This window comes from Felis catus, chromosome B4 (assembly GCF_018350175.1).
Source record: "Felis catus isolate Fca126 chromosome B4, F.catus_Fca126_mat1.0, whole genome shotgun sequence".
Classification (NCBI taxonomy): Eukaryota; Metazoa; Chordata; class Mammalia; order Carnivora; family Felidae; genus Felis; species Felis catus.
The window spans coordinates 132,502,112-132,522,500 of record NC_058374.1 but is presented as its reverse complement, the minus strand read 5'-3'; the positions used below and the strand labels follow the sequence as shown (position 1 = coordinate 132,522,500).

The following is a 20,389-nucleotide window of genomic DNA, read 5'->3' as shown; positions in this document are numbered from 1 at the left end:
TGTTGTATTTAATTTTGAGACAAAGAGAGACAGAGCGTGAGCGGGGGGGGGCGGGGGGTGCAGAGAGAGTGAGACACAGAATCCGAAGCAGGCTCCAGGCTCTGAGCCATCAGCACAGAGCCCGACGCCGGGCCCGAACCCACACACTGCGAGATCATGACCTGAGCCAAAGTTGGACGCTCAACCGACTGAGCCACCTAGGCGCCCTGAGTTTCCATCATTTCTTATGGGGAAATTCGCTTTGACATACAAGTGCTTTGGATTACAAGCACGTTCCCGGAACAAATTATGCTCACAAACCAAGGTTTTACTGTACTCCTCTGTGCTGGAGAGAGCTTTGCAATACATGACTTCTCTTCTTGCCTCTGAGAGCTATCCTCACACTGTGCTTATTGTATTGTAAATGATGTGGGAAACAAAGGCAGAAGAAAAAATTTCAATTTCCCACTGCCGATGGCCCATTTAGAAGTCCTTGGCACAGGCAGAGTGACCTTCCTCTAGGAGCTCAGCTGCCTCAATGATGACACTTTGCTAAGGGCCAAAGGGAATCTTAGCTAAACATTATCCCAACCCCTAGGGCCTGCTAAGTCTACTTTAACATATACAAATTCCTTGGGGAACCTCCTTTATCTCTAGTCCCCAAGACGTATGTTGGCAATCATCCTCCAGACATATGGCCGACCGATATACATGTGAAGGGTCTCATGACTGGGTTTTACTGAACAGTAATAAATGACCTTGTCCTAACAGCAGCTAGACCCTCAAAGTCCTGGAAACCTTGTTTCCAAAATAACTTAGAGACTTATGCTGTCCCTAACCCCCTCCCAACCTGTATGTATATAATCATTCACTCTTCAGAACCCCAGTGTGGCTCTTCCTGCCCATGAGTCCTGTCCCCATGCTTTAATAAAACCACCTTTTTGGGGGCACCTGGATCGCTCACTCAGTTAAGCATCCGACTTCGGCTCAGGTCATGATCTCGCAGCTCATGGGTTCGAGCCCTGCATAAGGCTCTGTGTTAACAGCTCAGAGCCTGGAGCCTGCTTCAGATTCTGTGGCTCACTCTCTGCTCCTCCCCCGTTCACATTCTGTCTCTGTCTCTCAAAAAATAAATAAACCTTAAAAAAAATTTTTTTTACTGAAAACATATTTAAAAAATAATAAAACCACTGTTTTTGCACCCAAGACGTCTCAAGAGTTTTCTCGGCCATCGACTCCGAACCCCTACACTTCAAACCACATCATACATATGAGAGAAAATCGATTCAAGTGCTTGAAAGGAAATCCACCAACTGCTTCGACCACCCTGTGGTTAGATTCGAAGCGTTTAACAGAGCACAGGAACTCCCGGAAGCCTCTGAAAGTGGGCATCACCCGGCACAGGCAGGGCCAGACATGCCCAACAGACTTTCAGACCCAGAGGCTGGCCTGGGGGGGAGGCACAGGGCAGGGCTGTGGGGGGGGGGGCGGGAGGCGGGAGGGGTGCATTCAGAAGCAATCCCGGGAGCATCCCGGGAACATCCCGGGAACAGGGTGAGGATCCAGTTGGGAGCGGGTCCTGCAAAGAAGGAGCCCAGAGAGGGAGAGAAGGGAAGGGGGACCGCGGGGAGGAGGAGGCCAAGGACAGAGACACACGCTGCAGGGCCGCCAGAAGGAGGGGCTGCAGAAGGGGGCTCAGCAGGACAGAGTGAGCAGAGAGCAGGGGTACCTTGGGCTGGGGCGCCAGGGCTCCATTCCTCTCGCCAGCCTTGGTTTGGGAAAGCCCCAGTGTGACAGTCACAGTCACCTCCCAGGCTGCCTCCTCAGAAGCCCCACCTCCTTCCTGCTTTGGCCCCAAGGGTGGGAGGGCCCTCAGATGGTTGCACTTCCTCAGGCTCAGAGCCACCTCTCCCGAGGCCTTCCCCCCCCCCCCTGCCCTGGGGACAGCCTCCCTCAGAAGGAGATGCGCCCCATTGCGCAGCAGGACCCAGGTTATGGAAAAGGGAAAGAGAAAGTACTTTGCCAGAGGGGGTTGGGACACACACTGGCTGGAGAGAGCAGGACAGAAGCCGGTGGCTGGGGAGGGGCGGGCTCTCTGAGTGGCATGAGCCCTCTCCTGTCCACCACTGTGTGACCCTTAGGAGCCATTCAGTCCCCCAGCAGGACGCTGGGTGTCTGGAAAGGGAGGGCCAGGGCTCAGCCCTGCAGATCTTCATCCCCATTCCAGGAGAAGGCAGGTGCGTTGAGCACATCCTCTACCACAGCCCCCAAGAGCTTTGGGAGGGGCCGATCACTGCCCTCCCATCTTAGATGAGGTCCCAGCACAGAGAGGCTAAGGTACTCTCTGGAGCCACTCAGCAAAGCAATGGCCGAGCTGGAATGCCTTCCAGGGGGCCTGGCCTGGCTCCTCCTGCTTCCTCATCATTCCATGGATAGGAGTGGGTGGGGGGCACAAGGGGAGGACCCTTGCTGCCCCTACAAGGCCTCCCAGGTCAGGGATCAGGGATCTGGGCTTGAAGCGTGCATCCGGTGAGCTGTGTGCTTGCCTCGCCACGTGTCCACCAGGACCCCAGATGGAGAAACAAAGAGCAACCGGGAAAGTTGACTCCTAGACAGGAAGAGGAGGCCTTGGAGCAGACACCTGTCACCCCAGGCCAGACCGCCTGTGCATGCGAGTCCCCAAAGAGCTTCTTCCGGCTGGTGCCCCCACACCACCTCATTCTGCCCACCGGCCCTGGGATGGCCCCAAGGGGGGAGGGTAACAGGAGCTTGAGCAAGAGTTGGAGGATTCCCGGGAATGGCGCCCCCTCCACTCCCATCTGTCTCAGTGTCCACAGTTTCCAGCCAATGGAAGATTCCAGAATGAGCCGGGCCCTTCCAAGAGAGTGATCAGATCTGCAAACTCAGGTGTGGCTCAAGTTGACAGGTACGCGGCCTCTGGCCCGAGAAGCACTAAGTGTGGGCAGCAAGGCTCAAAGCCCTTCTCGCCTTTCCCTCGTGACAGCACTCCTGCAGCTCTGGCCTGGAGAACTCCCGCTAGCCCTCGGAGATGGGCAGAGAAGGGGGGTGGGCCAGAGCGCGACAGTGACTCTTGGAGGAGACCTCCGGAGGCCCCTGTGGATCTCTAAGATGGGCCTCCTGCCTTGTTCTTTTCCTCAGAAGGAGCAGATATTGTGAGCTGGCCACAGGGGCCCGTTTGCATGACCGGGACAGTGGAGAGGCGTGTGGTCCACGGGTGTGGCCCTCGGTGCCTCCCAGCTTGGAGGACGCGTGGACAGGGAGAGCAGCGGGACAGACTGCACAGCCAGAACTCTTCTGCACCGTGCCTTCTGTCCCAGGCAGCAGGGCAGACAGGGAGGGGAGTGAAGAGACAGGTGTCGGGGGCCACCGCTATGCACACCTAATGGGCCAAGATCAGAGGAAGAAACAACGGGTCCGTGTGGGCCCCAAGCCACTCTCCACAGTGATTTTCTGGATGTGACCAACCGCACACCTGCGCTGCTGCTTTTCCTTCCTGGCTCTTGTCTGCCCAGGATCCCAGCATCTCAGGCTGATCTCTTCTCCTTTTCACCGTGCCCTGGTCCAGGCCACCCCGTGGGGCACCGCCACTGACTTCCCAAAGTTCACGCGGTAGTCAGCTCGGCGGTCGAAGGGCCAGGTGTTCCCTCTGTTTCTGCTTCTGCTTCTGCTTTATTGCCTCTAACACTTCTGCTTGTTTCCCTGTGTCCCCAGCTTGACTCTCAGCCACCTACCACTTTTTATTCTGCTTTATGGAAAAGTCCTCCCATTCCCAACCCTATGTTTACCAAAAATAAAACACACTTATTTAAATGTTTACTTAATAACTAATTTCTTGCTCACTCTCTGCCCTCATCCCCAGGCTGCAACCTGTCCAGAACTTTCCCTCTGGCAGCCATGTGGGAAAGGGGAGAAGGGACAAGGGAGCCAGGATGAGTGTGGCGGTGACCCGGTGACAGGCGGTGGGGGGTCCAGGGCAGCAAGGGCTGGAATGGAAGCAGGTGAGACGGGGCGGGGAGGTGGCAGGTCAGGCAGAACCCAGGAGACAGGTACACAGAACAAGGATCCTGCTCTTTCCCACCCTCTTAGCTCCAGGAGGCTGAACCGTGTGTCCCCCAAATCCAACTGCTAAAGTCCCAACCCCTGGAGCCTCAGAATGTGACTACATTTGAGGCACAGGCTTTAAAGAGATGGTTGTTAAAAGGAGGCCCTTAGGATGGGTCTGATCCAATCTGCCTGATGTTGTTATGAGAAGGGGAAACTGGGACACACAGAGGGGCACCAGGGGCTCCCCACAGTGAGCACAGAGGACAGACCATGCCAGGGCGGAGCAAGAAGGTGGCCCTCTGCTGGTCAAGGAGAGAGGCCCTAGGAGGAGCCTGACCCAGGGACACCTTGATCTCGGGCTTCCAGTGTCCACGCTGTGAGGAAACAAACACCTGCCGTGAGGTCCCTCAGTCTGTGGGGTTTTGTTCTGGAAGCCCTAGCAGAGGAATGCGGTCACTGTCCTCAAGGACCCTGGTTCTCTGATAAGTCACATCCCCGGTAAGGATGTTACTCACATCTTCCAATTCTCACAGCTAGACATACTCAAGCCCATTTACATTCAGTTTATTAACAAGAAGGTGAATGTGGTGAGATGGGAGGAACCAGGCTGGGGGCTCCCTCATGGGGGAGAAGGAGGCCTTGAGGGAGGAGGGAGGATGCGCAGGAGGAAGTGGGGGTGGGGTGGGGCGGGGACCTGAGGCGCTGGGGAGGGAGGTGCGGAGGTGCGAGACGCAAGGAACAGCAGCTGCAGGGGGGCTGAGGACGCCCTCACCTAAGGATTTCTTGAAGCTCTGCAGCCAGGAAATCATAATCTTTTAACAGATTCCGTCTCTGGAAGCGCATTCCCTTGTGGTCCACAAAGTTGTCCCAACAGTGTTTAAAATCTGAGATAAAGAGGGAAGAGAGCAGTCATGTGGTCCCTTGGAGGCCTTCTCCTCCTGACCCTTCTGTGCCCCCCTCCTCAGGGCCTAGACTCTTCCCTGCCAAGTGCCACCAGTCTTGCCTCAGTTTCCTCCCATTCACTCGCTCTGGGGACATCATAGATCCTCCTCCACCCCTGGCTCGGTACTACTCTCTCCCACAGTCTGGGTCCCCAGCTCCCCTCTGCTCTCACCATCACAGGACATGATGTCCAGCTGGACCCCTGCGTCCCATAGCTTGCAAAGCCCCTCCTGGTAATTTGGGTCCCAGAAGTAGTAGAGGCGGGAGGTGAAGATGCTCAGCGTCAAGTTTCTGTACTCCTCCAGGAACTCAACCACCTCCTCTGCACAGGTGGGGCAGGGGCTCCAGGATAAGAACCAGGTGACATTGTAGTATTCATCACGGTATGGATACTGGTCACGGAACCAAGAGAGGAAGCACTGTTCTGCATGGCATCGAGCCCAGGGATGGACCTGGGAGAAGTAGAGAAGAGAAAGGGACACTCTTGGCTGGCAGAGCAGACAGAGTGGCAGGACTGGGTGCCGTGGGAGGAGGAGTAAAGGGGCAGGAGCCTCAGGGGTATGTCGTTCATTGATTTATCACTGCTTTCCATCTCTCCCTGCCCTGTCTTTTTTTTTGAGCCATCCCTTCCCATAGTTATCCACCATGCATCAATTCTAACATCTATTCTCCTTCCGTCCATTTATCCATCCATCCAAACATCCAACCATCCATCCATCCAACCATCCATCCAACCATCCATCCAAAAATCTATCCAACCATCCAACCATCCAACCATCCATCCAACCATCCATCCAACCATCCATCCAGCCATCCAACCATCCAACCATCCATCCATCCATCCATCCATCCATCCATCCATCCATCCAACCATCCATCCATACAACCATCCATCCATCCATCTATCCAACCATCCAACCATCCAACCATCCATCCAACCATCCATCCAACCATCCAGCCATCCAACCATCCATCCAACCAGCCATCCATCCATCCAACCATCCATCCATCCATCTATCCAACCATCCAACCATCCAACCATCCATCCATCCATTCAACCAACCATCCATCCAACCATCCAACCATCGATCTATCCATCCATCCTGCCCTGAGCCATGCCCTTTGCGGTCTAGGCTGGCTTCCTGGGTGATGGCACCTCGGCAGCCATGCTGCCCCACGGGGGAACCACTAGCCACACACATCTTCAGACCACTTTACCTGACTGGTGTGAACTGAAGGGGGGGGGGGGGCGGCAAGTGTAAATACACATCCCGTTCCAACAACATAGTAAAAAAGAAGAAAGTAAATGACCTCATGAAGAACTTTTATATTCATTACAATTTGAAAGAATCTCTTAGATATATTGCCTAATACATTATCAATACTAATTTCATAAATTGCCTTCAGCTCTTTGAACACCGGGTACTAGGACAGGTGAAACGACCTTTCACCTGTTAGTACTGCTGAAGCATACCCCTGACCCAGCCCATTATGGTTCTCTCCTGGAAACAGGCTCTGCAAAGTCTGCAGTATCAGGGGAGGGGAGAAGGCAGGGGTGTGGTGGGACCTGTCTCAGGAGTGGCAGTGGTTAGGGGACAGGGCTGCAGGGTGGTGGCTTGGCTGTAGCAACTGCTGATGCTGGTCACTGGTGCCGTGACCTCCTTCCAGGGACATCGAGGCTGTGGCTGGGAGCAGGCCAGGGGTAGGCAGGACGAGGGGTGTGGGCTGTCCTCTGAGAGATCAGAGGGCCGGGGAACGGAGGAGTCAGCCGTGTGGCCAGGGGACAGATCTACCAACGGAGCCATTAGCAGGGCAGAGAAGGCAATGGTGTCCAACAGGACCTGACTTTCGAAAGATGCTCTGTCATCCAAGACTGCCAGAGGCCAAGGTCCAGGACAAGATTTGAAGATGGCCGGAATGCCAGCAGACTCTCTGAAGGAGCCTCATCGGATGGGTCAAATGCCATCCCGTATCAGGTTCCCAGAGGGTCAAGCAGGGAGCTCATTGGGTCCATGACTTAGGACAACGTCGTGGGAAGGAGCATCCACCATTAAGAGCCCCCATCCGGCATCTTACTTATAACATTCTTCTCCTCACTGCCCCCTGACTCTGCTCCTGGCTGATAGGGCCCCGGGGAGGAGGGGGGGGGTGCATACCTTGTTCCGAAAAACTCCCCGGTCGCTGTCATCACACGAGAAGTAGTCTTCTGTCTCCACTTGGAAGCAGAGATAACAGAGTTTCCGCCCAGAAGCATAGAGCAGGTTTGGAAAGTGGAAACGGAAGGTGTTAGGATCTATCCTGTCCATTGGGTTTCTGGGGGTAAAGGAGAGAAAACAGAAAATGCAGAAAGTGCCCTCTGGAGTTGTCCCTGGTGGGTGGCCTGCCCTGGGCACGGTGGCTCCCTGCAGCCCTCCTGGGCCCTACGCAGTGCTGCTGCTTTTCCAGGCTGGAAGGGGGACGTGCCTCCAGGGACAGTAGGGACAGGGACCCCACCTCTAGGGCCCCCTGGGCCCTGCTCCTTCCAGTAGCACACGCACTCGTGTTTTCCTGCCCGCCCTATCCCCAACCCATTAGAAAAATAGCAAAGAGAAAGAGAAACCTCTCTATCCCCAAAGAACAGCTTTTTGAAGACCTCAGTTCGATTCATTCCTGATTTTTCACCTGTTTGTTTTTTCTTTTTAAGTATCAGGTTAATGCTTAAGTTCGGAGGCTCAGGCTACTGTTCCAAGTGCCTCAAATATCTGAACTCACCGACTCCTTCCCAGATCCTGGGGGAGTCACACCCACACTTTAGAGGGACAGGAGCAGGGGCTCTGGCAGGTGAAGCAGCCTAGCCAAGTCCACGGCTAGTAAGTGATGGAGCTGGGGCATCTGTCCAGACAGGTTATTTCCAGCAGGGACCTTACATGGCTGCCGCAGCAGCATATGCAGTCTTAAATGTGTCTTTTTTTCTACTTCCTTTTAAATAGGCACATTCCTTCCAGCCAAGGCATCTTCCTTCCTGATGCATGCCGGTGGTAGTTACAAACGTGAAGCATGAAGCTCTCTCCCCTAGGTTGTGGGTAAGCTTGAGAACAGTCTGCATTGACACTAAAACCTTGGATGGCGAGTAACCTGTTCTGCAAGTGTTCTGCAGGACGAGCAAACATTTTTCATAAAGTTTAACTTGATAAAGGAGTGATGTCTTTCAATATGAGTAGTTCGCGATGCCAAAGGTCACATGATCACAACTGAGCCAATGGTTCTTCTCTCTGTCTCTCTGTCTCTCTGTCTCTCTCTCTCTGGCTGCAGGATGGTGGGTGATCATCGCCCATGCTCGGACGCTCGGTCTCAGGCAGGGGTGTTTGGCAGAAATCGGTGATTTTTCAGAACGTTGGAAGGTGCCCACAACTGGCACTAATGTGTTTTTTGTCTCTTCTGTCCTTGGCTTTTCCAGACAAGAGTCAGCTTAGGAATGCTTTGCTTCATTCCAGGTGAGGCTGCCTGCGGATATAGACCCTTTCCTCTGCTGCCTTATCGCCAGTTACATTAAATACAGTCTATGACAAGAGTTTATTAATACTGTACTATAGTCAACATCCATTAGTAATAGTGAAAGTTGTCCTACCAATAACCCTCCTCTTTCTTGTCTCCCTCGCTCCAGCCACGAAGGTTTTCAAAGGTAAGTGCAGGTTAATTTGTTTCTTTTTCTTTCTCTTTTGTATTCTCCTTATTATTTTGTATTCTATTACAGCTTTGTAATCATTTGTATATGAATATTTGGGGTAGTGGAATGAATCATCTGAGTTTCCATCATTTCTTTTTTAAACAAAAATTTTAAAATGTTGTATTTATTTTTGAGACAGAGAGAGACAGAGCATGAGCAGGGGGGGTGGGGGGGTGCAGAGAGAGAGTGAGACACAGAATCCGAAGCAGGCTCCAGGCTCTGAGCCATCAGCACAGAGCCCGACGCCGGGCCCGAACCCACACACTGCGAGATCATGACCTGAGCCAAAGTTGGACGCTCAACCGACTGAGCCACCTAGGCGCCCTGAGTTTCCATCATTTCTTATGGGGAAATTCGCTTTGACATACAAGTGCTTTGGATTACAAGCACGTTCCCGGAACAAATTATGCTCACAAACCAAGGTTTTACTGTACTCGTCTGTGCTGGAGAGAGCTTTGCAATACATGACTTCTCTTCTTGCCTCTGAGAGCTATCCTCACACTGTGCTTATTGTATCGTAAATGATGTGGGAAACAAAGGCAGAAGAAAAAATTTCAATTTCCTACTGCCGATGGCCCATTTAGAAGTCCTTGGCACAGGCAGAGTGACCTTCCTCTAGGAGCTCAGCTGCCTCAATGATGACACTTTGCTAAGGGCCAAAGGGAATCTTAGCTAAACATTATCCCAACCCCTAGGGCCTGCTAAGTCTACTTTAACATATACAAATTCCTTGGGGAACCTCCTTTATCTCTAGTCCCCAAGACGTATGTTGGCAATCATCCTCCAGACATATGGCCGACCGATATACATGTGAAGGGTCTCATGACTGAGTTTTACTGAACAGTAATAAATGACCTTGTCCTAACACCAGCTAGACCCTCAAAGTCCTGGAAACCTTGTTTCCAAAATAACTTAGAGACTTATGCTGTCCCTAACCCCCTCCCAACCTGTATGTATATAATCATTCACTCTTCAGAACCCCAGTGTGGCTCTTCCTGCCCATGAGTCCTGTCCCCATGCTTTAATAAAACCACCTTTTTGGGGGCACCTGGATCGCTCACTCAGTTAAGCATCCGACTTCGGCTCAGGTCATGATCTCGCAGCTCATGGGTTCGAGCCCTGCATAAGGCTCTGTGTTAACAGCTCAGAGCCTGGAGCCTGCTTCAGATTCTGTGGCTCACTCTCTGCTCCTCCCCCGTTCACATTCTGTCTCTGTCTCTCAAAAAATAAATAAACCTTAAAAAAATTTTTTTTTACTGAAAACATATTTAAAAAATAATAAAACCACTGTTTTTGCACCCAAGACGTCTCAAGAGTTTTCTCGGCCATCGACTCCGAACCCCTACACTTCAAACCACATCATACATATGAGAGAAAATCGATTCAAGTGCTTGAAAGGAAATCCACCAACTGCTTCGACCACCCTGTGGTTAGATTCGAAGCGTTTAACAGAGCACAGGAACTTCCGGAAGCCTCTGAAAGTGGGCATCACCCGGCACAGGCAGGGCCAGACATGCCCAACAGACTTTCAGACCCAGAGGCTGGCCTGGGGGGGAGGCACAGGGCAGGGCTGTGGGGGGGGGGGGGCGGGAGGCGGGAGGGGTGCATTCAGAAGCAATCCCGGGAGCATCCCGGGAACATCCCGGGAACAGGGTGAGGATCCAGTTGGGAGCGGGTCCTGCAAAGAAGGAGCCCAGAGAGGGAGAGAAGGGAAGGGGGACCGCGGGGAGGAAGAGGCCAAGGACAGAGACACACGCTGCAGGGCCGCCAGAAGGAGGGGCTGCAGAAGGGGGCTCAGCAGGACAGAGTGAGCAGAGAGCAGGGGTACCTTGGGCTGGGGCGCCAGGGCTCCATTCCTCTCTCCAGCCTTGGTTTGGGAAAGCCCCAGTGTGACAGTCACAGTCACCTCCCAGGCTGCCTCCTCAGAAGCCCCACCTCCTTCCTGCTTTGGCCCCAAGGGTGGGAGGGCCCTCAGATGGTTGCACTTCCTCAGGCTCAGAGCCACCTCTCCCGAGGCCTTCCCCCCCCCACCCCCTGCCCTGGGGACAGCCTCCCTCAGAAGGAGATGCGCCCCATTGCGCAGCAGGACCCAGGTTATGGAAAAGGGAAAGAGAAAGTACTTTGCCAGAGGGGGTTGGGACACACACTGGCTGGAGAGAGCAGGACAGAAGCCGGTGCCTGGGGAGAGGCGGGCTCTCTGAGTGGCATGAGCCCTCTCCTGTCCACCACTGTGTGACCCTTAGGAGCCATTCAGTCCCCCAGCAGGACGCTGGGTGTCTGGAAAGGGAGGGCCAGGGCTCAGCCCTGCACATCTTCATCCCCATTCCAGGAGAAGGCAGGTGCGTTGAGCACATCCTCTACCACAGCCCCCAAGAGCTTTGGGAGGGGCCGATCACTGCCCTCCCATCTTAGATGAGGTCCCAGCACAGAGAGGCTAAGGTACTCTCTGGAGCCACTCAGCAAAGCAATGGCCGAGCTGGAATGCCTTCCAGGGGGCCTGGCCTGGCTCCTCCTGCTTCCTCATCATTCCATGGATAGGAGTGGGTGGGGGGCACAAGGGGAGGACCCTTGCTGCCCCTACAAGGCCTCCCAGGGCAGGGATCAGGGATCTGGGCTTGAAGCGTGCATCCGGTGAGCTGTGTGCTTGCCTCGCCACGTGTCCACCAGGACCCCAGATGGAGAAACAAAGAGCAACCGGGAAAGTTGACTCCTAGACAAGAAGAGGAGGCCTTGGAGCAGACACCTGTCACCCCAGGCCAGACCGCCTGTGCATGCGAGTCCCCAAAGAGCTTCTTCCGGCTGGTGCCCCCACACCACCTCATTCTGCCCACCGGCCCTGGGATGGCCCCAAGGGGGGAGGGTAACAGGAGCTTGAGCAAGAGTTGGAGGATTCCCGGGAATGGTGCCCCCTCCACTCCCATCTGTCTCAGTGTCCACAGTTTCCAGCCAATGGAAGATTCCAGAATGAGCCGGGCCCTTCCAAGAGAGTGATCAGATCTGCAAACTCAGGTGTGGCTCAAGTTGACAGGTACGCGGCCTCTGGCCCGAGAAGCACTAAGTGTGGGCAGCAAGGCTCAAAGCCCTTCTCGCCTTTCCCTGGTGACAGCACTCCTGCAGCTCTGGCCTGGAGAACTCCCGCTAGCCCTCGGAGATGGGCAGAGAAGGGGGGTGGGCCAGAGCGCGACAGTGACTCTTGGAGGAGACCTCCGGAGGCCCCTGTGGATCTCTAAGATGGGCCTCCTGCCTTGTTCTTTTCCTCAGAAGGAGCAGATATTGTGAGCTGGCCACGGGGGCCCGTTTGCATGACCGGGACAGTGGAGAGGCGTGTGGTCCACGGGTGTGGCCCTCGGTGCCTCCCAGCTTGGAGGACGCGTGGACAGGGAGAGCAGCGGGACAGACTGCACAGCCAGAACTCTTCTGCACCGTGCCTTCTGCCCCAGGCAGCAGGGCAGACAGGGAGGGGAGTGAAGAGACAGGTGTCGGGGGCCACCGCTATGCACACCTAATGGGCCAAGGTCAGAGGAAGAAACAACGGGTCCGTGTGGGCCCCAAGCCGCTCTCCACAGTGATTTTCTGGATGTGACCAACCGCACACCTGCACTGCTGCTTTTCCTTCCTGGCTCTTGTCTGCCCAGAATCCCAGCATCTCAGGCTGATCTCTTCTCCTTTTCACCGTGCCCTGGTCCAGGCCACCCCGTGGGGCACCGCCACTGACTTCCCAAAGTTCACGCGGTAGTCAGCTCGGCGGTCGAAGGGCCAGGTGTTCCCTCTGTTTCTGTTTCTGCTTCTGCTTTATTGCCTCTAACGCTTCTGCTTGTTTCCCTGTGTCCCCAGCTTGACTCTCAGCCACCTACCACTTTTTATTCTGCTTTATGGAAAAGTCCTCCCATTCCCAACCCTATGTTTACAAAAAATAAAACACACTTATTTAAATGTTTACTTAATAACTAATTTCTTGCTCACTCTCTGCCCTCATCCCCAGGCTGCAACCTGTCCAGAACTTTCCCTCTGGCAGCCATGTGGGAAAGGGGAGAAGGGACAAGGGAGCCAGGATGAGTGTGGCGGTGACCCGGTGACAGGCGGTGGGGGGTCCAGGGCAGCAAGGGCTGGAATGGAAGCAGGTGAGACGGGGCGGGGAGGTGGCAGGTCAGGCAGAACCCAGGAGACAGGTACACAGAACAAGGATCCTGCTCTTTCCCACCCTCTTAGCTCCAAGAGGCTGAACCGTGTGTCCCCCAAATCCAACTGCTAAAGTCCCAACCCCTGGAGCCTCAGAATGTGACTACATTTGAGGCACAGGCTTTAAAGAGATGGTTGTTAAAAGGAGGCCCTTAGGATGGGCCTGATCCAATCTGCCTGATGTTGTTATGAGAAGGGGAAACTGGGACACACAGAGGGGCACCAGGGGCTCCCCACAGTGAGCACAGAGGACAGACCATGCCAGGGCGGAGCAAGAAGGTGGCCCTCTGCTGGTCAAGGAGAGAGGCCCTAGGAGGAGCCTGACCCAGGGACACCTTGATCTCGGGCTTCCAGTGTCCACGCTGTGAGGAAACAAACACCTGCCGTGAGGTCCCTCAGTCTGTGGGGTTTTGTTCTGGAAGCCCTAGCAGAGGAATGCGGTCACTGTCCTCAAGGACCCTGGTTCTCTGATAAGTCACATCCCCGGTAAGGATGTTACTCACATCTTCCAATTCTCACAGCTAGACATACTCAAGCCCATTTACATTCAGTTTATTAACAACAAGGTGAATGTGGTGAGATGGGAGGAACCAGGCTGGGGGCTCCCTCATGGGGGAGAAGGAGGCCTTGAGGGAGGAGGGAGGATGCGCAGGAGGAAGTGGGGGTGGGGTGGGGCGGGGACCTGAGGCGCTGGGGAGGGAGGTGCGGTGGTGTGAGACGCAAGGAACAGCAGCTGCAGGGGGGCTGAGGACGCCCTCACCTAAGGATTTCTTGAAGCTCTGCAGCCAGGAAATCATAATCTTTTAACAGATTCCGTCTCTGGAAGCGCATTCCCTTGTGGTCCACAAAGTTGTCCCAACAGTGTTTAAAATCTGAGATAAAGAGGGAAGAGAGCAGTCATGTGGGCCCTGGGAGGCCTTCTCCTCCTGACCCTTCTGTGCCCCCCTCCTCAGGGCCTAGACTCTTCCCTGCCAAGTGCCACCAGTCTTGCCTCAGTTTCCTCCCATTCACTCGCTCTGGGGACATCATAGATCCTCCTCCACCCCTGGCTCGGTACTACTCTCTCCCACAGTCTGGGTCCCCAGCTCCCCTCTGCTCTCACCATCACAGGACATGATGTCCAGCTGGACCCCTGCGTCCCATAGCTTGCAAAGCCCCTCCTGGTAATTTGGGTCCCAGAAGTAGTAGAGGCGGGAGGTGAAGATGCTCAGCGTCAAGTTTCTGTACTCCTCCAGGAACTCAACCACCTCCTCTGCACAGGTGGGGCAGGGGCTCCAGGATAAGAACCAGGTGACATTGTAGTATTCATCACGGTATGGATACTGGTCACGGAACCAAGAGAGGAAGCACTGTTCTGCATGGCATCGAGCCCAGGGATGGACCTGGGAGAAGTAGAGAAGAGAAAGGGACACTCTTGGCTGGCAGAGCAGACAGAGTGGCAGGACTGGGTGCCGTGGGAGGAGGAGTAAAGGGGCAGGAGCCTCAGGGGTATGTCGTTCATTGATTTATCACTGCTTTCCATCTCTCTCTGCCCTGTCTTTTTTTTTGAGCCATCCCTTCCCATAGTTATCCACCATGCATCAATTCTAACATCTATTCTCCTTCCGTCCATTTATCCATCCATCCAAACATCCAACCATCCATCCATCCAACCATCCATCCAACCATCCATCCAACCATCCAACCATCCAACCATCCATCCAACCATCCATCCAACCATCCAGCCATCCAACCGTCCATCCATCCATCCATCCATCCATCCAACCATCCATCCATCCAACCATCCAACCATCCATCCAACCATCCATCCAACCATCCATCCATACAACCATCCAACATCCATTCATCCATACAACCATCCATCCATTCATCCATCCATGCAATATCCATCCATCCATCCAACCATCCATCCATCCAACCATCCATCCATCCATCCATCCAACCATCCAACCATCCATCCATCCAACCATCCATCCAACCATCCATCCAACCATCCAGCCATCCAACAATCCATCCATCCACCCATCCATCCATCCATCCATCCATCCAACCATCCATCCATACAACCATCCATCCATCCATCTATCCAACCATCCAACCATCCATCCATCCATCCATCCATCCATCCATCTATACAACCATCCAACCATCCAACCATCCATCCAACCATCCATCCAACCATCCAGCCATCCAACCATCCATCCATCCATCCATCCATCCATCCATCCATCTATCCAACCATCCAACCATCCAATCATCCATCCAACCATCCATCCAACCATCCAGCCATCCAACCAACCATCCATCCATCCATCCATCCAACCATCCATCCATCCAACCATCCAACATCCATTTATCCATCCAACCATCCATCCATCCATCCATGCAATATCCATCCATCCATCCATCCAACCATCCAACCATCCATCCATCCAACCATCCAACCATCCATCCATCCAACCATCCAATCATCCAGCCATCCAACCATCCAGCCATCCAACCATCCATCCATCCAACCATCCAACCATCCATCCATACAACCATCCAACATCCATTCATCCATCCAACCATCCATCCATCCAACCATCCAACCATCCATCCATCCAACCATCCAACCATCCAGCCATCCAACCATCCAGCCATCCAACCATCAATCCATCCATCCAACCATCCATCCATCCATCCATCCAACCATCCATCCATCCAACCATCCATCCATCCATCCATCCATCCATCCATCCATCCATTCTACCCTCAGCCAGGCCCTTTTGGGTCTAGGCTGGCTCCCTGGGTGATGGCACCTGGGGAGGGTCACACAGCCACGCTGCCCCACGGGGGGACCGCTAGCTGCACACATCTTCAGACCACTTGACCTGTGGCTCGTGTGAACTGAGATGGGGGGCAAGTGTAAATACACACACATCTCATTTCAACAACGTAGTAAAAAAGAAGGATGTAAACGACCTCACGAAGAACTTTTATATTCATTACAATTTGAAAGAATCTCTTAGATATATTGCCTAATACATTATCAATACTAATTTCATAAATTGCCTTCAGCTCTTTGAACACCGGGTACTAGGACAGGTGAAACGACCTTTCACCTGTTAGTACTGTTGAAGCGTACCCCCGACCCAGCCCATCATGGTTCTCTCCTGGAAACAGACTCTGCAAAGTCTGCAGTATCAGGGGAGGGGAGAGGGCAGGGGTGTGGTGGGACCTGTCTCAGGAGTGGCAGTGGTTAGGGGACAGGGCTGCAGGGTGGTGGCTTGGCTGTAGCAACTGCTGATGCTGGTCACTGGTGCCGTGACCTCCTTCCAGGGACATCGAGGCTGTGGCTGGGAGCAGGCCAGGGGTAGGCAGGACGAGGGGTGTGGGCTGTCCTCTGAGAGATCAGAGGGCCTGGGAACGGAGGAGTCAGCCGTGTGGCCAGGGGACAGATCTACCAACGGAGCCATTAGCAGGGCAGAGAAGGCAATGGTGTCCAACAGGCCCTGACTTTCGAAAGATGCTCTGTCATCCAAGACTGCCAGAGGCCAAGGTCCAGGACAAGATTTGAAGATGGCCGGAATGCCAGCAGACTCTCTGAAGGAGCCTCATCGGATGGGTCAAATGCCATCCCGTATCAGTTTCCCAGAGGGTCAAGCAGGGAGCTCGTTGGGTCCATGACTTAGGACAACGTCGTGGGAAGGAGCATCCACCACTAAGAGCCCCCATCCGGCATCTTACTTATAACATTCTTCTTCTCACTGCCCCCTGACTCTGCTCCTGGCTGATAGGGCCCCGGGGAGGAGGGGGGGGGTGCATACCTTGTTCCGAAAAACTCCCCGGTCGCTGTCATCACACGAGAAGTAGTCTTCTGTCTCCACTTGGAAGCAGAGATAACAGAGTTTCCGCCCAGAAGCATAGAGCAGGTTTGGAAAGTGGAAACGGAAGGTGTTAGGATCTATCCTGTCCATTGGGTTTCTGGGGGTAAAGGAGAGAAAACAGAAAATGCAGAAAGTGCCCTCTGGAGTTGTCCCTGGTGGGTGGCCTGCCCTGGGCACGGTGGCTCCCTGCAGCCCTCCTGGGCCCTACGCAGTGCTGCTGCTTTTCCAGGCTGGAAGGGGGACGTGCCTCCAGGGACAGTAGGGACAGGGACCCCACCTCTAGGGCCCCCTGGGCCCTGCTCCTTCCAGTAGCACACGCACTCGTGTTTTCCTGCCCGCCCTATCCCCAACCCATTAGAAAAATAGCAAAGAGAAAGAGAAACCTCTCTATCCCCAAAGAACAGCTTTTTGAAGACCTCAGTTCGATTCATTCCTGATTTTTCACCTGTTTGTTTTTTCTTTTTAAGTATCAGGTTAATGCTTAAGTTCGGAGGCTCAGGCTACTGTTCCAAGTGCCTCAAATATCTGAACTCACCGACTCCTTCCCAGATCCTGGGGGAGTCACACCCACACTTTAGAGGGACAGGAGCAGGGGCTCTGGCAGGTGAAGCAGCCTAGCCAAGTCCACGGCTAGTAAGTGATGGAGCTGGGGCACCTGTCCAGACAGGTTATTTCCAGCAGGGACCTTACATGGCTGCCGCAGCAGCATATGCAGTCTTAAATGTGTCTTTTTTTCTACTTCCTTTTAAATAGGCACATTCCTTCCAGCCAAGGCATCTTCCTTCCTGATGCATGCCGGTGGTAGTTACAAACGTGAAGCATGAAGCTCTCTCCCCTAGGTTGTGGGTAAGCTTGAGAACAGTCTGCATTGACACTAAAACCTTGGATGGCGAGTAACCTGTTCTGCAAGTGTTCTGCAGGACGAGCGAACATTTTTCATAAAGTTTAACTTGATAAAGGAGTGATGTCTTTCAATATGAGTAGTTCGCGATGCCAAAGGTCACATGATCACAACTGAGCCAATGGTTCTTCTCTCTGTCTCTCTGTCTCTCTGTCTCTCTCTCTCTGGCTGCAGGATGGTGGGTGATCATCGCCCATGCTCGGATGCTCGGTCTCAGGCAGGGGTGTTTGGCAGAAATCGGTGATTTTTCAGAACGTTGGAAGGTGCCCACAACTGGCACTAATGTGTTTTTTGTCTCTTCTGTCCTTGGCTTTTCCAGACAAGAGTCAGCTTAGGAATGCTTTGCTTCATTCCAGGTGAGGCTGCCTGCGGATATAGACCCTTTCCTCTGCTGCCTTATCGCCAGTTACATTAAATACAGTCTATGACAAGAGTTTATTAATACTGTACTATAGTCAACATCCATTAGTAATAGTGAAAGTTGTCCTACCAATAACCCTCCTCTTTCTTGTCTCCCTCGCTCCAGCCACGAAGGTTTTCAAAGGTAAGTGCAGGTTAATTTGTTTCTTTTTCTTTCTCTTTTGTATTCTCCTTATTATTTTGTATTCTATTACAGCTTTGTAATCATTTGTATATGAATATTTGGGGTAGTGGAATGAATCATCTGAGTTTCCATCATTTCTTTTTTAAACAAAAATTTTAAAATGTTGTATTTATTTTTGAGACAGAGAGAGACAGAGCATGAGCAGGGGGGGTGGGGGGGTGCAGAGAGAGAGTGAGACACAGAATCCGAAGCAGGCTCCAGGCTCTGAGCCATCAGCACAGAGCCCGACGCCGGGCCCGAACCCACACACTGCGAGATCATGACCTGAGCCAAAGTTGGACGCTCAACCGACTGAGCCACCTAGGCGCCCTGAGTTTCCATCATTTCTTATGGGGAAATTCGCTTTGACATACAAGTGCTTTGGATTACAAGCACGTTCCCGGAACAAATTATGCTCACAAACCAAGGTTTTACTGTACTCGTCTGTGCTGGAGAGAGCTTTGCAATACATGACTTCTCTTCTTGCCTCTGAGAGCTATCCTCACACTGTGCTTATTGTATCGTAAATGATGTGGGAAACAAAGGCAGAAGAAAAAATTTCAATTTCCTACTGCCGATGGCCCATTTAGAAGTCCTTGGCACAGGCAGAGTGACCTTCCTCTAGGAGCTCAGCTGCCTCAATGATGACACTTTGCTAAGGGCCAAAGGGAATCTTAGCTAAACATTATCCCAACCCCTAGGGCCTGCTAAGTCTACTTTAACATATACAAATTCCTTGGGGAACCTCCTTTATCTCTAGTCCCCAAGACGTATGTTGGCAATCATCCTCCAGACATATGGCCGACCGATATACATGTGAAGGGTCTCATGACTGAGTTTTACTGAACAGTAATAAATGACCTTGTCCTAACACCAGCTAGACCCTCAAAGTCCTGGAAACCTTGTTTCCAAAATAACTTAGAGACTTATGCTGTCCCTAACCCCCTCCCAACCTGTATGTATATAATCATTCACTCTTCAGAACCCCAGTGTGGCTCTTCCTGCCCATGAGTCCTGTCCCCATGCTTTAATAAAACCACCTTTTTGGGGGCACCTGGATCGCTCACTCAGTTAAGCATCCGACTTCGGCTCAGGTCATGATCTCGCAGCTCATGGGTTCGAGCCCTGCATAAGGCTCTGTGTTAACAGCTCAGAGCCTGGAGCCTGCTTCAGATTCTGTGGCTCACTCTCTGCTCCTCCCCCGTTCACATTCTGTCTCTGTCTCTCAAAAAATAAATAAACCTTAAAAAAAATTTTTTTTACTGAAAACATATTTAAAAAATAATAAAACCACTGTTTTTGCACCCAAGACGTCTCAAGAGTTTTCTCGGCCATCGACTCCGAACCCCTACACTTCAAACCACATCATACATATGAGAGAAAATCGATTCAAGTGCTTGAAAGGAAATCCACCAACTGCTTCGACCACCCTGTGGTTAGATTCGAAGCGTTTAACAGAGCACAGGAACTTCCGGAAGCCTCTGAAAGTGGGCATCACCCGGCACAGGCAGGGCCAGACATGCCCAACAGACTTTCAGACCCAGAGGCTGGCCTGGGGGGAAGGCACAGGGCAGGGCTGTGGGGGGGGGGGGCGGGAGGCGGGAGGGGTGCATTCAGAAGCAATCCCGGGAGCATCCCGGGAACATCCCGGGAACAGGGTGAGGATCCAGTTGGGAGCGGGTCCTGCAAAGAAGGAGCCCAGAGAGGGAGAGAAGGGAAGGGGGACCGCGGGGAGGAGGAGGCCAAGGACAGAGACACACGCTGCAGGGCCGCCAGAAGGAGGGGCTGCAGAAGGGGGCTCAGCAGGACAGAGTGAGCAGAGAGCAGGGGTACCTTGGGCTGGGGCGCCAGGGCTCCATTCCTCTCTCCAGCCTTGGTTTGGGAAAGCCCCAGTGTGACAGTCACAGTCACCTCCCAGGCTGCCTCCTCAGAAGCCCCACCTCCTTCCTGCTTTGGCCCCAAGGGTGGGAGGGCCCTCAGATGGTTGCACTTCCTCAGGCTCAGAGCCACCTCTCCCGAGGCCTTCCCCCCCCCACCCCCTGCCCTGGGGACAGCCTCCCTCAGAAGGAGATGCGCCCCATTGCGCAGCAGGACCCAGGTTATGGAAAAGGGAAAGAGAAAGTACTTTGCCAGAGGGGGTTGGGACACACACTGGCTGGAGAGAG

The 20,389-nt window shown here is 53.3% G+C and overlaps 2 protein-coding genes across 2 annotated transcripts; both read right to left on the bottom strand.

The window, feature by feature from the left end:
- Positions 1-4,592: 4,592 nt before the first annotated feature.
- Positions 4,593-10,679, bottom strand: LOC123386744 (DNA dC->dU-editing enzyme APOBEC-3Ca). Its single transcript, XM_045062383.1, has 4 exons — positions 10,521-10,679; positions 7,143-7,299; positions 5,159-5,438; positions 4,593-4,928 (listed from the first exon to the last, which is right to left on the bottom strand). The coding sequence occupies exons 1-4, from the start codon at positions 10,544-10,546 to the stop codon at positions 4,813-4,815; spliced, it is 579 nt and encodes a 192-aa protein (XP_044918318.1). The 5' UTR covers positions 10,547-10,679; the 3' UTR covers positions 4,593-4,812.
- A 2,948-nt stretch (positions 10,680-13,627) lies between these two features.
- On the bottom strand, positions 13,628-20,083 carry APOBEC3C (apolipoprotein B mRNA editing enzyme, catalytic polypeptide-like 3C). The gene is given in 4 exon segments (NM_001123036.1): positions 13,628-13,743; positions 13,974-14,253; positions 16,681-16,837; positions 20,058-20,083. Coding segments are annotated over 4 exon segments (579 nt in total).
- Between the last annotated feature and the right edge of the window lie 306 nt (positions 20,084-20,389).